The sequence below is a fragment of the Oryzias latipes genome, chromosome 10, assembly GCF_053564925.1.
Source record: "Oryzias latipes strain Hd-rR chromosome 10, Olatipes_Hd-rR_3.1".
Classification (NCBI taxonomy): Eukaryota; Metazoa; Chordata; class Actinopteri; order Beloniformes; family Adrianichthyidae; genus Oryzias; species Oryzias latipes.
This window is the reverse complement of record NC_136246.1, coordinates 18,395,287-18,410,740: the sequence shown is the minus strand read 5'-3', so window position 1 is coordinate 18,410,740 and position 15,454 is coordinate 18,395,287. Positions and strand designations below refer to the sequence as shown.

The 15,454-nt window shown below is 36.4% G+C and overlaps 1 protein-coding gene across 42 annotated transcripts in view; it reads left to right on the top strand.

Moving 5' to 3' along the window:
* LOC101161365 (protocadherin alpha-C2) overlaps nt 1-12,824 on the top strand; it is a 177,133-nt gene extending 164,309 nt beyond the window's left edge. For 30 of the 42 annotated variants that reach the window (XM_078954198.1, XM_078954196.1, XM_078954192.1 and 27 more), the window contains 2 exons: nt 3,370-3,455; nt 9,805-12,824. In XM_078954198.1, coding sequence (XP_078810324.1) covers nt 3,370-3,455; nt 9,805-10,109 — 391 coding nt within the window. In that variant the 3' untranslated portion in view covers nt 10,110-12,824. The remainder of the gene's footprint in view (nt 1-3,369; nt 3,456-9,804) is intronic. The other 12 variants (XR_013658552.1, XM_078954210.1, XM_078954213.1 and 9 more) reach the window with 1 other exon arrangement.
* Nucleotides 12,825-15,454: the final 2,630 nt, after the last annotated feature.

Here is a 15,454-nt window from a genome sequence, read left to right as displayed (position 1 = left end):
TTTAAGTGTTGAAAACCCCATCTTTTTAATCAACTATAATGAATAAGTATTTAACTGACATTTCTTTGTATGGTAACATAGAGAAAGAACCTGGAAATGGTTTTCTGTGCTGCCACAGACAGATGGCGAACAGACAGGGAGGAAGAGTAGAGGAGCTCAGTGGTGCATGAAGGGTAGGTCCTCTGGTGATTAAGTGGCACATCAAGGACAAAGAAATTGCTGGATAACCACACCACAGTTGTCACCAACCCTAAGACAATGGACAGTTTCATTCTGTAAGACCAAAAAAAGTGATAAGAGCAAATTTTGCCTCGATAACTTCACTACCAACTACTTAAGATAGCAATTGTTGTCTTGTCATACTGTGTAGCTAACAATTATCATGAGAGAAGATGCTGCAACAGCACAGAAAATATGTATCAGTCATAAAGTCAAATTTTTTTTGCCATAATCATTCATTTCAAATGAGTCAACATTACCATTTACAATTACCTTTGCCTCTTTGTTGTTATTCAGATTCATGTTTTAAAATCGGATGGAAAATATTTCTTTATATTTAAAAATATAATTTTCTTTCTGAACCAAGTTTCACAAAATATGGACAAAAATTATATATATTTTGTTGTAAAAGTATCAGCAGTACACAAAATGCAGCACAACACTGCTACCAAAGTGTTTTTGTATTATTTTATCAAAAGCATCAGAAATTCATTGCTAATAGCTTATTTCTATTTATTGTTCTGACCATTGTGTCATTTTTCTTTTATTTTGCTTACTGTTGTTCATTTTTTTCTATTCTAAGTCTATTATGTTGCACATTAGCACCACAGCAAATTCCTATTCTGTGAAACTGCTCTGTTCACTGAAAATGGCAAGAAATACTCCTTAAATCCTTGAATATCCAGCCAGCAGGCTCGGTGAACTCTCAACTTGTGCTCATGACAAACTCTCATGTTCATTCAAATTGGTCAAATCATATTTTATTTGTTTGCTTTACAATGTTCTTTACAGAATATAGAGATTAAAAGATGTAGATTCAACTAGTTTTTCTTTTTTTTTTTGCATAAAGCTAAATCATGTCTCGATATCCGTCTGTTAATCTAACCTGGGAAAGCATTCTAAAATCCATTTACTTCTGCCAGGTCCCTGTCTAAACAGATGTCTTACAGATGCTGCTATCTGCTTCCACACACTGGCAGTATTCCTAGAATTGTTTGACACAAAGCATGAGTTCATGGAAACAGAATGGTAAAAAACAATAAACAAATAAAAATAGGTATACACTGATTAATTAGCTTGAAATTGGCTAATATTGTCTTGAATTTAAAGAGATGCAACAAGACAGTTATCTTTAAAAGTATAACGACAGTGTTGCACATCTGCTACAATGCATACATTTTAGTGGAAAATATAGCATATAATTAATTATTTAAGTGTAAGTGTTTACTTTTATTACCTGAACATACTTTTACAAAAGTTTACATTCTAACATAACATAACATTCAAGTGAATTTTCAGGGTATCATCTACCATTACGCTAGCGGAATTACAAAGTCAAATATAGCAGTTTACAGAACAAATGCCCTTTAATAAACCAGTTTATCATTTTAAATATAAATCTTATCTAATTTTTTATAAAATAAAAAATTCAGGTTGATTTTAATTTAGATTTAACATCGCCAAGCTATTCACCTTTTTACATAGTAACATCATCTGGGCTTGTTTTGGTAATTTGCATATGCCTGCTAAACTGATTTCTTTTCTTTTTTTTGGGTGTTTAAAAATCTCCTGTAAATTCATGTTTTTTCATGCTGTATTTTTATATGTTTTGCAAATCCTATTGGTAAAAACATTTAGTGACATAATTATTAATATTGAACATGTTAATCTTGATAAGATAAGAAAGGAAAGTGCAGTGATGTAGAGAAGAGATGACTATCATTAGTTAAAGAATATATAATCTGCTAAGCATTTCCATTAATAATGTATGTGTGCAGTGATAATGCTGGTGCTCAGCAGCACTTAAAATGGCCTCCATCATCATAATGCTTTTCCTCCCTTAGGAAAAGTTCAAATTCTCAGTAAAATTTCTCTAGCAAACATAAACAACAAACTTGGGATTTTTTTATAAAAAAATGTTTTTAATGATTTTCTCCAAGGTCATGCTTTTGATATTTATTCAGGTTATGAGATTACAGTTATTAATGAATCTGGGGCAAACATTTGGCTCACATATTTCTCATTAAGTAGATTTTAAGAATTTAAGACTGAGTGGATCTAAAGGAGAGGGGTGCAATCGCTTCAGGCATGAATTGATATGCTTCCAATTTTAGAGCTCACGATAAAAACTCAAAATCTTAACAAATATATATTGGTTAAAAAAAAGAACTGGTCGAAATTAACTTACATTAATTCAAACAAAACAAATACGGGTTTCCAGTTAATTGACCTGTTTTAGTAAATACAACCCAAAGGTAGAAATTTTTCAGTTGAAACAAGCATAAAAATCAAAGCTAATAAATATTATTAAATATCTTGCAAAAAAAATTAAACTGACCTGTTTTTCCTCACCTGGTGGTTTTTTTGTCTGTCACATAAAAAAAGAGAGAAAAAAACTAAATTTATTTATTTTGTTTGACCAAAAACAAGTGATGTCAGTGAAATGTTACCTCTTAAGTTTTTATCTGAAGTACATTAGGCTATTTTGACAAGAAATTAGACAAATATGCTTAGCACAATTATGATTTTTTGATGTGTTTTATTTAGGTGACCCTAAAAGGCATTGAAGGGGTTAAGAAAATGGATACATATATATATTTAGGTGATATGTTTTAGTTTGAATGAAATGTATTTTATTTACTGAAGTACTAAGAACTAAGCAGCTTCAGTCTTGAGTCTGTCAAAATGAATAGTACATCTTTATTGTTGAATTTACACATTAGAGAACACACATTTAAACTAAATCTTTAACATGCTCTGTAATTTCTTGAAGTAAAAAAAGCTTTTTTAAAGACAACAAATCCAAATAAAATGATATTTTCAGCACAACAGGATTTGCAAGCTATAAGCTACTTTTCTATCAATACTCCACATAATGCAGTGTTTAGGTGCAAATGTGCAGAAAGGTCCTTCTAATCACTTTTTTTCTTTAATTTTGGTATTGTGCTGACCTAAAAAAAGAGAAACAATACATGCATTTCTAACAATATTTAAAAGACACCGTGATTTGGAGTTTTTAATTTGTGACTTTGTCACAATATAACTGAAACTAAATACATTATTTTTTTTTTTAGATGCCAACTGTTTTGAGGTTTATTTTAAAGCAAAAACGCCTATTGTGTTTAACACAATGCATTTTTGTCTTTTCAGTTCAGTGCACATGGAAGAGTCTTCGGTCTTGCAAGGAGCCCAGGGCGTCCTGGTTCAGAACTGGCCGACTGCATCGAGTGCTGCTGGTAAGAACTGGTCGAACTAAGTTAAAACCTGGTATGGCAGATAAATAAATATCAATGCAAGACTCAAGAAGCCTCATTAGTGATGATATTTCACGTTTTTTTGTAAAATCTTCCCATAACACAGTTTCTGACATTTTAAGATAAACACACAACAATGAATGCATGAGTCTCAAGAGCAAATTGAACCACACAAGAGAGGTGATAGAAGTAGTGACTTCAAATAATCCAACTAACTTTTACAACTCCCCATGGCTGCTACATGATGATGAAGATTAATAAATCAGACCTTTCAACAGTCACTGGAAAATTGCTTCTCTTTGCAACCTGCCTATAGTGCTTTATTTAAGTAGTACTTTCTGATTTGTGTCAAGTATTGGAATGCAAGGTGGAAACTTGATTGACTCCCATGTTAAAAAGTCCAACTCTGCACCAAAAATAAACTCTCTGTCCTGCCCCATGCTTGCCATTCTCTGAATGTTAAGTTGGTCAGAGTAAGCTTCTACCAATGTGACGGGATTACTTCAGGCTTCATTTTCACCAAAAATCTTGGGGGTTATGTAAAAATATGTTTACATGTCCAACAGCTTAACCCATGGCTTTCATTGATTAATAAATCTTTTTTCTAAAATGAATTGGATTTCACCTGCCACCTTAATTTTAGGAGTCACTGAGGATCAGTACCTGCTATAAATAAACAACAACTTTATTTGAAATTCTTTACTTCTTGCAATTCGAGTGAAGCCCATTTGAGGTGTAGAAGCCAAGAAGCAGTGCAAAGTTACATTGAAGCTCTTCTGCCAGTATCTTGAGGCCCATCATTTGTAAGACACTGCATGAATCAAGTGACAAGTGACCTGTGCTTAAAACATCATATTAGTGCAATCATTAAAAGGAGCAACTTAATAGGTGAAGGATACATACATAAAAACAAAGAACAAAATTGAACAGACTCATGGAACGAGATTGGATGAAGGAAGCCGCGAGTGCGATCTGATTCAGATAAAGGGGTGATTTGCTCTAATTAGGAAAACTGAGCTGGGCTGGTGTCCTTTTTTACAGGAGAGGGTCGGTAAGACAGGCAGACAAACTACCCGCATGGTAACTACTGTCTCTTCCTATCCACACTCTGACACACAGCCTCCTCCACTCAATCATCGATTTTTTGACTTAGCTGAGGACTACAGGCTGCAGGCGCATCCAACCACAATGGATTGAACAGTTAAAAGAACAGATGGGAAAGGAGACAACATGATGTCCTTTAGGTTCGGTCAAATGCAATGAGATCAGCTGGAGAGGATTTAGGGGGCTCTCATTAAGCTGCAGCTGTAAGGGACATGCTTTAATTTCACCTGAGGGTTGACTGTTCCTTCTTCTTTAATGTTTTCCAGGTTAAGAATAGAACCATTACCTCAGGGCTACATTAGTTTCAGGTCAAATTTTAATGTTGGATCAGAAAAAGCAGAGTGTCAGATGAAAATATTTTTGAACAGAATTTAGAAATGGACAAAATAATGAAGTGTCCTCTAAATTTCAAGTTGATTGTATTAAACATGTCTTCATCAAAATCTGATAGACAGATCAGAAATGAAGACACTGGTCTTTGGGTGGGGTTTCATTGAAAGAATTGCTCATCATGACATCCATGCTGCTGGCTCTTGATTGTGAGACAAAAAGATGACAACGCCCTTATTCCTTTCCTTCGATTCAAAACCTGCAAATCCGGCCATGTGTTTTAGACTGCATCTTATGTGTGTCTTTATTTATTTGCCTGGCAGTGATTCTAAGTGTGTGTTTTGTCTGCCTGCTTTGTGTACTGTTCCTGCTGTGACAGATGGTGTGCAGCCCACGCCCAGATTAGCAGATTCACATTAGGGAAATCGGGGTTGTGTTTGGTGTCAACTCACTCTTCCTGTCTATTCCTCTTGCTCGTCTTTGTCTTCTGTGTTCCTGATTTTTACAGATCAGTTCCTAATTCAAAACCTGTAGGGAATTATAAACAAATGGAAGAGAATTTCAACAAAAAATATCTAGTACAATCAGTAGAAAGAAGCTGCTCTTTCAGTATAAAAATTGAAGCAGGAATCAGGGACTAAAACAAATTCTACAAAGCGAAATTTGCCAGCTCTATCAGCCTAATGTTGTTGCTAGGGGAGATTGGTTAGACTAGACAGTGAAGGCAGGAGGGAGTGAAAGCTTCCAGCATTATTTTCCATCAGCATAAGCACTGTCACCATGACTCCTACCAATGTCCTATTGCTTTTCTTGAGAATGCTGTTTCTATAGCAACTATTCACAGCTCCTGATTTTGCTAGGAGAGGGTGAACGTGTCTGTTTGTCTGTGTTTGTGCAAGGATAAGGAAGGTGTATGATATGTTTGTTTATTTTATTTTAGAAAGAGAGAGCCATCGTTTGTGTTAAGAGTTTTAGTGAAGGAAGAGGATGGTGCAAAAAGATCCAAGAGAGAGTGGCCTACATTAGCTGGGGTGTTGCAGTACTGCAGAGGTGGATGCAGGTGCCCTGTTTTCTGTATCAACAGAGAAAACTCTTATATACCCATGGAAATATACTGCTTACATGAAAAGATGGATTTGGACTGCTGAAGGTATCTAATAAATTACAACTGAAACCACACATTAAAGGCAAAGTAACCAAGGGTGACCAAGGACAAAGGAAAATAAAAAAAATTATGAAAGGTGCTGCATTTCTGCATCACTGCAATCTACTTCGTTAGCGTGTAGTCTCATCTGGAAGCACATACTGATCAAGAGCTCTGATCCTATGATCAGAACTCATAGGTACATCATCATTAAAAGATGATCTTAATAGAAACTGCAAGGCAGACAGGGTCAAATTCAAAACTGCCCATATAGAGACAACAGTTTTATGCTATCTGAAATCTTTCACATTTTCCAAGATTGTTTCATATTTTCTCTCCTTTGGTCACTCTGTTGTCTTCCATCATGTGCTGCTATTGTCTATAAATATCTTGCCAAATCTCTCACTCCTCTTCTCTGGAGAAAAGACTTGCCTTCATCTGTATGTATGTTACACATATACCAATAGTTACCACATGTACAAATACACAGTTTTAGATTCCTAGGTTTGCATCACATTCAGTGTAATATACTGCATGTTATCATCTCACAGAATCCTGCTTTGATACTAAGCTAGGTGGGGACAGCAGGGTGTTCAGTCTGGCTTAAATCACAAACATACACATACGCTATCCAGTACACAGCTGCTTACCCAAAACAAGTATGTAAATAAAATGTTGTTTTTGAACTCAAGTATGTCTTAACCATTGGTGTTTGCAAAATTGGGAGTATATCATGTGTTATGCAAGCACCAATGTATTCTTGTATCATCATAAGTGAATCATTGACTCTACACACGGATAGGTGTTAAACTCATAAAAAAACAAATATTCTATTTTTAATTTTTTTTAAATATGCACAGACATTTTCATTACTTAGACAAGCGCAACAGACAAAAGAGCCATCTTGAAAAAGGTGTGGTCCCTCAGCAGACTCTTATGGTGGAAAAAAATCTAAATAAATCTTCTTCATCTTTTTTATGCCACACTCCATTTTATAGTGTGATTTGTATCTGCAGTCTTGCTTTTCCTAGTCTTTCTTCTTACTCCTTCTCCACTTCTTATGTAACACTGCACTGCGCTAACGCTCCTGCGTCTGCCCAGTTGGCTGATGGTGGAGGAAGACAAGTGTGAATAAAGTGAATGTGGCAAAATGGAGTTAGGGGGGCTTACATGGTTATGAAAACGTCCTGCTGCACTGTGGGACTGAAGGGAAATTTAATGCAAAAACAAAATCGGTTAAAAACAGAAAGTAAAACAAACACAGAAGAGCATTAAAAAAAAACTTTGAACATAGTGTTATTGATTTAAGAGCTTTGGGCCTTACATATATGGAGGAGCATGATAAAAAAGCTTATGGTTGCAGATTGTTAGAGAAACAGAAGTTACTACTTCAAAGTGCATATAGCCATCGGTGTCCTTAAAAATTTGCTTGTAAGTAACCACTGATGGACAGGCTTTTTAACATGCGATCACATTAGTGTTACTATAAATGTTGATAGCTTGATTAGGACTTGCATGGATAACTGGGAGCGATGGGTGCAGTCTGACTGTGTTTTCACAGTAGATTAGATGAAAGGTCAGAGAAGATGAGGGATACGCAGAGGAGCTTCTGTGTGTGTATACTTGTTGGGTGGGGATTAACACTTGAAAGAAACATAAAAGACAAAAATGGGACAATGCACAAACAAAAATACACTTACATTTTTTTTAAAAATATGTTCTCAGACAGACTCACTCTTGAAGTGTTTTGTTTAATCATGTGAATTCACACATTGGCACAACTGTCTTATGCAGTTTCCACTTTAGGTGAAACTGAAATTACATTAATTAATTACATAATTAAAGACTTAAGAGCTGACGCTTCAGAACAAGACACTGCCAGTGTGTCAATTCTCTGAAAGATTTTTTGTTGGTATTTTTAGATCTCTTTTTTCTATTTGATATTTGCTCCTTTTAATTAACTTTCCTTGGGTTTATTTTGGAAATCAAATGAGGACATTTCTACAGTGCGTGCTTATATGCCCTGCTGTTCACTAGTAGAAATGGCTCTTTTGGGATCTAGCTTGGCCTGTCTGATCTTTTCTGTCTCCTAATAATGCACCCTCTCAGCTGCACTCTAAGCTCTGTTGTCAAAGTCAATAAAACCATGACATTTTGGGATATAGTGATGTTATAAAATTTAAATGAATGACCTAATTTGATAAAGAAAGATGGGTAAATGTAACAAAGAGAACCAGACATAGTTACAACATGTAAGAATGCACCAAATAAAATATATAAATATTATTGACCTGTTTGTTAATTCTAAGAATATTTACTTGCTCTCCAAAACACCACTAAGAAAAGGATGGCAAATTGAAAAAAATCAGAAAGATTACAATAAACTATTAAGTCAAGTTGATTTGACCTTGTGAGAAATCAGGTGTCAATGATGTTTATAAAAAAAAAAAAAGATCTGCTCATTTTATTGTGACCCAAAATGAACAAATCTTCATGACTCATCTTGAGTTTGAACTACTTAACTAAGTTACATTGTCAGTACTTTACAATACTTGCCTCCACTTGTTTATTTTATGATACCAGGAGTCTGAAGATTTTGTGCAGTTTTGTTAACCTTTTGATAAAAATCACCTAAAACTACAATAAATTGTGGTTGAATTAAAGCACATGTTTCAATTTTTAATTGCTAATATACTTGACTAAATTAAAACTGTATTTTACCCCAAAAATAATACTTTTTTGCCACCTAATTTGGAGCTTTTTCCCCTTTATTCCATGTAATGCATTCTGGCTTTTTTAAATTAAAGTTTCATGCTCAAAACAAGTTTTAGTATCAGAAAGTTGACCAATGGCCACACAAATGGGTTGTTTTATGTCACCTTTATTCCTAGTATATTGAAAATGTCTCAAATTAAAGCTTACAAATATAGTATGCTTTTTAGGCAATAGCTTGGTGAGCTAACACGTGGAATTGGATGCTAGTGGAAGCTGGAATGATTTGCCTTAAGACCTGGAAGAGGCTAGGCCTCTTTGCCCAGACACTGTTCCTTCTAGTTGGATGGAGTTGTGTCTAGTTAATCTCCCCTTTGGTAAGAACTCAGAAAAGATTTCAAAGCGGTGGAAGGAATACATCAGGCAAGTGCAGCAAGTAGGTCATTGCTGTTAGGAGGCAAAGAAAAAAGAAAAACATGTTTAACACTGACTTTCAGTAGCTTCATAGATCAAAGATATGATTACACCCATGCTTTTTCTCAAAGGTTAATGTCATTTATGACATTAGGCCATTTATGTTTTATGTTGTCTTTTTTAACAAGCTGTTTCCCAGCTATACATATTTGGTAGTTAAATGCCACTTTTTTTCTGCAAATAAAAAAGTCTATTTTCGGATTTTTAGTATAAAAACACAAAAAATATCATAATATTAGATCTAAAGGTCAGTTTGACAAGCAGCACCCACTAATATACAACCCAGTCATACTTATTAAAAATATATTATGTATTTGTTCTCTTACCAGTATCTTTTCTTCCCAAAAAAGGAAACTGTTTCTCTACATTTTACTATTTGTCTGACACTAAATATTGACAGCCCGTTCATAGTCTCACTATCATATATAGAACTTTTCCATTTTGCGCTCTAGATACCAGTACCAACACAGTTAAAGCTCTAATGAAAAAAAAAGAAATGTAGAGATTTTTTTTAATGTTTCAACTAAAAATAATGTGCAATCCCCAATCTCTCTTTGTTTCTTTCAGATGCTGAAGGAGGAGAAGTTTCACCCCCAATGGGTGCCGGCGTAGACAGCAACAGCTGGCACTTTCGCTATGGCCCAGGAGGCCCTGGTGCCCCCCAGCACCTGAAGCCTGGTGAGGTTCCCCCAGAAGCATTCATCATCCCAGGGTCGCCTGCCATAATATCCATTAGACAGAACCAGGGAGGCGAGGATGACAAAAGTGATTTCATCACCTTTGGAAAGAAAGAGGAGGCCAAGAAGAAAAAGAAGAAGAAGAAGGAGAAGAAAGACAAAAAGGATAAGGGAAAGGATGATGGGGATGAGTAGAACAAACAGGAGTAAATATAGTAAAAAGGAAGCGGGTGTTGTTAAAACAGAGGTACCAACCAAAGTCCATAAGGCAAAAAAAAAAAAAAACCTTAATACTCTTAATTCCTGTTCTTGTTAATAAGATTTTAGATTTCTGTTGCTAGATACATTGGCTTTGTCAAGTCAAATAACTCACACAATTACGAGTCAAACAGACAATAAAACTTTTTTTCCACACCCTTATGTGCCTACGCACCCTGACTCAACTTATGTTATCCTTTAAAAAATGGAACATTTACTTTTGGACTGTTGAATTGTTTGCCCTTTTGAGCCTTTGGGTATGTTGGCACCTCTGTCTTACCCCCCTCCCCCCTACCCAGCCCCCCAAAATTCCCAGCTGCAATGTGGAAATCATCCTCTCATCGAGGAGAACAACACTTTGTACAAGAACAAAGAAAACATGTGCCAGCCAAGGAAAGATGGAAACGCAAAGAAGGCTGATATACCAATGTATGAGGTCTGAGCTGGACACTTTCTTCTTGTAAATAGCACGGGCAAAAGTCACTGAAACCAAGGCTATTATGACACTGCTGCAGAGTCCACTGGTAATGACCAAGCGTGTTTGCCGGAATCTCCTTGAAACACACGCACACATGCATGCTCACCCATTCAAACATGGAAACCATGGCACGTGGACTCAGAAAGCACTTGAGGCCTAGAAAGAAGGAACAAATTAAAGTGAGTGAATAAATGGTAAATGTGCAAGCTCTTTGCCTAGCATTGTCATCTTTAAGGTGCAAAATGCACATCAGCCCTCTCTCAAGATGGATGCAAGATTCCTCTGTGTTGGCCCACTGCATGGAAAGGACATTTGGAGCTGTGTCCTTTGCCAGAACCTCCACTGAAGAATGCAAAGAGTGCTGGGTGGAAGATACTTCAAGTTTCTCTGAGGATCATGCTTGATACTCATGCGTTTAGTCAATGGGCTCTGATGAAACCTTACGGAAAGTAAGGAGAGATCTTCACTTTCCCTGCTGCAGCATAAGCCTAAATGCTTTCTGCTTTGAATGTTTGGTAGCAACCAGTCTTTACCCAGTACATTGAGTTTACAAATGCTCCTATACTTGTACTGGACACTTGCTGCCACAAGCCATCTTCTCCCCAAACCTCTTTTTCTCCCTTGTTACCCATCCATGTGATTGCCTATTCATGTAACTAAGATGTTTGTTGACTTATTCTGTGTTAATTTTTTCTTCTTGAAAGAGATTCATTATTCCATGTTATGACGTTTTGATTTTCTTTTCTTCTATCATAGCTTTAACTGCTTTATGCTTTGCAGGCCCACCTCTATTTACCCACAGGCAGTCACCCCCACCCCCGCTCTGATCCCCTACCCAGGACATGTCCTGGTTATGGCCTGCTCTGAACATTGTGGTGTGCTGAGAACAGCATGGAGTAATGTGGACAAGGCCTGGGGAGGCACGATCGGGGGCCTACACCCTGAAACCTCCTCAGATGTTTCTCAAGTGCATAACGGTTCAGTGCTTTTAACTTGCGAATACTACAGTACACTGTTCATTTCCTGTTTGTAACCATTAATGAGAGGGGACCAGGTGGGATGAAGCTTTGCATAAAGACTTTGGTCAGCTGGAATAAAGTGATGAGTTCAATATAAGCTAATTACTAAAAGTTATAGAGAACACATTATTCTGGGAGCATTAAGTATCAAGTCAGCTACCCTTTATGCTGTAATGGCAGGTAATTTTTTTTTTCCAAGGATTGGCAATAAGTGAATCATTATGAGTTCAAATAGTTACTCAAAATAATTAAACCCCTAAGCTGTCTCCCACCAATCCCCTCTGAGGAGGTTTTGAAAAAAAGGGGCACGGACATCTTTCAAAACCTCCATCTGTTGGTTCCACTCCCTTTGCCTGTTACTTGTTGCCATGTCCCCAGAGTTTGCGGCTCAGTATGATGTCACTCCATTCAGTGGCTGCTGCATGTACTGCTCTAAAGAATCACATACTATATAGAGAAATATATATATAGATAGATGGATAGCTATTGGTTTTATTATTTTGTATCATCATTTCTCTTCATTACTCTCACAGGAGATATTTGTACTGCTGTCTCTGCCAAACATCTATGTACTACCATCTTCACACACTACAGATGTTAAATGGCATCCACTAAATCTCTTTAGATATTTGTAAATGCTATAGTGTTATACCTTTCAATGCAAGTTTATTTTTCTCTTACCAACAACTGTTTTGAGAATGAGCAAAGCAAAAGGAGAAAAAAAGAAAGAAAAAGGAATCACACTTTGTCTCTGATCTAACTAACATTGTATTATTGTAACTGAAATATGTATGATGCTATCAATAGCTACCACTTCCCTTTTACTCTTATAAAAAGCAAAACAAAAGAAAAAAAATCCTGTGTAAAACTAAAGCAAAAATATAAAAAAAGGGTATATGTAAGTGTATGCTTGTGTTTAGTGAGTGTTCATTCTGTCTTTCTTTCCCAATGTATGGTGGTGAAATATGGTGGCAATGTGCTGTTCTATGGATCAGCAGAGATCTGTTGTAAAAACCTTTTTTGTACACACTCTCATCAGCTGTGACAGTGAAGTAGCAGATTTCATTTATTTCTGACTCTTTTTATGTTGCCTAAATGGAAACAGTGGTAAAGTGTTTGGTTTATAAATCACCAATAAAGTTTTCTTTCTTAAAATATTCATGTCAATTTATTATCTCGATGGTGTATATTTGTTTACCTTCAGACTGCCTTTGTGAGAACAAATCTGGCTATAACAACTTTATTTAGATTCTAGATCTGTTTGTAAAGCAATGTTACAAAGATTCTTTTTTTAACTATTATTATCTAAGGTGCACAATGAAACCCTAAGCAGATAAAGGGAAGAAAAAAAAGGTACAAATCTAGAGGGACACAAAGAGTGCACATCATCTGAGAGGGAGGGACTGACAAAGTAACTGCAGGCTGCTCTCCTCTATCATACATGTTCACATCCCCCTCCTTTCTCTGGGCTAACAAGCAGTCAGAAAGGATCAGTCTCTGTGGAGATAAAAGGCAACCAAGTAATCTGCAAAGCCCAGTCTCTCCACAGTGAAAGCCTGGTCACAGGTGCTCCAAATTGTCCCATGCAGAAGCTTCCAGACACACAATAATTCAATAGACAGGCTAAATGGATCTTTTTGTCTTAGTGGATATGTCCTTTAGAAAACAAAGTAGTATAATTATATCAGTTGATCTGTATATATAAGGAAGCATTGTATTTTTTTAATCATCAGTACAGATTATTTTTATTTTCAATTTTATTTATATAGCCCAATATTTACAACAATAGTCATCTCAATGGGCTTCATAGTAATTGTGTACTAAACATGAATCATAAAGACCATAAAGTCATAGAATTCAATAGCTGATCGCAAACTTAACTGGGGATCCCTGCCCTTAGACCCTCCTTTGCGGTAAGGAAAAACTCCTAAAAAATAATGATTCGAAGAAAAAAATAAGAAACCTTGGGGTGCCCACATGAAGGAGGGATCCTTCCCCAGGATGGACAGGCAATATACTAAACGTCTTAGAGGGAATTGGCTGGTCTAACTCTACAGCAACTTATTTAACCCTTGTGCTCTCCTAGGCACTTTAACATTGGGAGTTGGGTCATCTAGACCCACTAGACAGTGCAGTGAACCTTTTTTCTTTAATGATTTGTGATCTTCACTGGTGTCCATGGATTACATGAAATCTTTCCACCTTTATCCGCCGTTGCCATCGTAGGAATAACACCTAAATGTAAGGGTGGGGTCATCTAAGATAGCACAGGGGTTAATTAGTCCGGCTTTATCCAGATGAGTAGGGGGGCAAGACGAGCCAGAGGTAGGGTTCACAACCAAGTGTAAGAGCAGGAAAAATGACGAGGTACATGGTCAGGTACAGGAGCACAGATGAGCCAGAGGTAAGGTACACAGCCAAGTACAGGAGCACGGAATCTGGAATAACTCCCACTCCCACTTTGTTTTATTGCAAAAACAAAGAAAAAATGTAAATAAAGTCTCTCTTGTTCTGGTTTTCTTCTTCTTTGAAAGGTAATCAACCTTGAAGATTCAGGTTAGTCTTTTCAACAAAACAAAGAGATGCTTATTTTATCCACTCAAGATAATCTTTAGAAAATACTTTCATTAAATATTTAAAACATAATATCAAAATGACAATTAAAAAGTTTGGTAAGTTTAAATGTGTAGTCTGAGCATGTGCCTGATGAGCTGTTAATCTGACCATGAACTTATTCTCAAATTCTGAAATTCACTTCTAACTGAAATGTTTTTGTTAAGGAATAGAAACAAAAATCTGACTAAACAACACAACCTGCACATTCAAGGTTTATTATACATCTGATGCAGATTGAAATTATGTGCACAGGTCTTTTAGAATATTGTTTTACTTGAGCTATACACAAACAAGCTAGTTTACTCACTGTTTGGAAATTGTAGCCTGCAGTGTCTGGGCAGCACAAGAGCAGATTCTTGGCTAATGAATATGGATATACACTGTGTCAGCGCAAACAGAGCTCTGTAAGCCTCTGACTGGACGGGCAATGGTGAATCCACATAATTTAAACACAAAACAAAGACAGACAAAATTGTTCAGTGAAATAATATTCTGCACATATTAATAAACAAATGTCCAACAGGAAAAACAAAGTAGTGATCAAATCTGGGTTATTTGAGGTGAGGCAATGCAGGTTTGTTTGTATGATACAATTAAGTATAGCACAATTCGTCCACAAGATGATTTAAAGATCCAACAGAAGGGACAGAACAAAACAAGAAAAAAACATGACCTATTGCATTTCATTTTATTTTCATCAGGTATTTTTTGAAGTATGCACCTCTGCACGGGTCTTAAAATGAGATTCAAGATTCAAGATTCAAGAAGTTTTATTGCCATATTCTGTGTAGTTACACAGAGTAGGAATTTGCTTCGGTGCAAGTGTGCAACATAAAACAGAAGAACAGTAAGCGACAAAAATTTTACACAATGGTCAGAACAATAAATAGAATAAGTATTGCAAACAGTGCCAAAAACAGTGCAAACTGAGAATAATCAAGGTGCAGGTAGTGGGCTGGTGTCTGACTGGACATTGAGTGAAGTTTAAGGGGGGGAGGAGTTAAAGGGTGTTCAAGAGTCTGACTGCAAAGGGAAAGAAACTGTTCTTGTGTCGTGAGGTTCTGGTCCTGATGGACCTTAGCCTCCTGCCTGAAAGGAGTAGTTCCAGTAGGTCATGTCCAGGGTGAGAAGGGTCGGCAGCTATCCGGCCTGGACCCTGGAGAAGATTG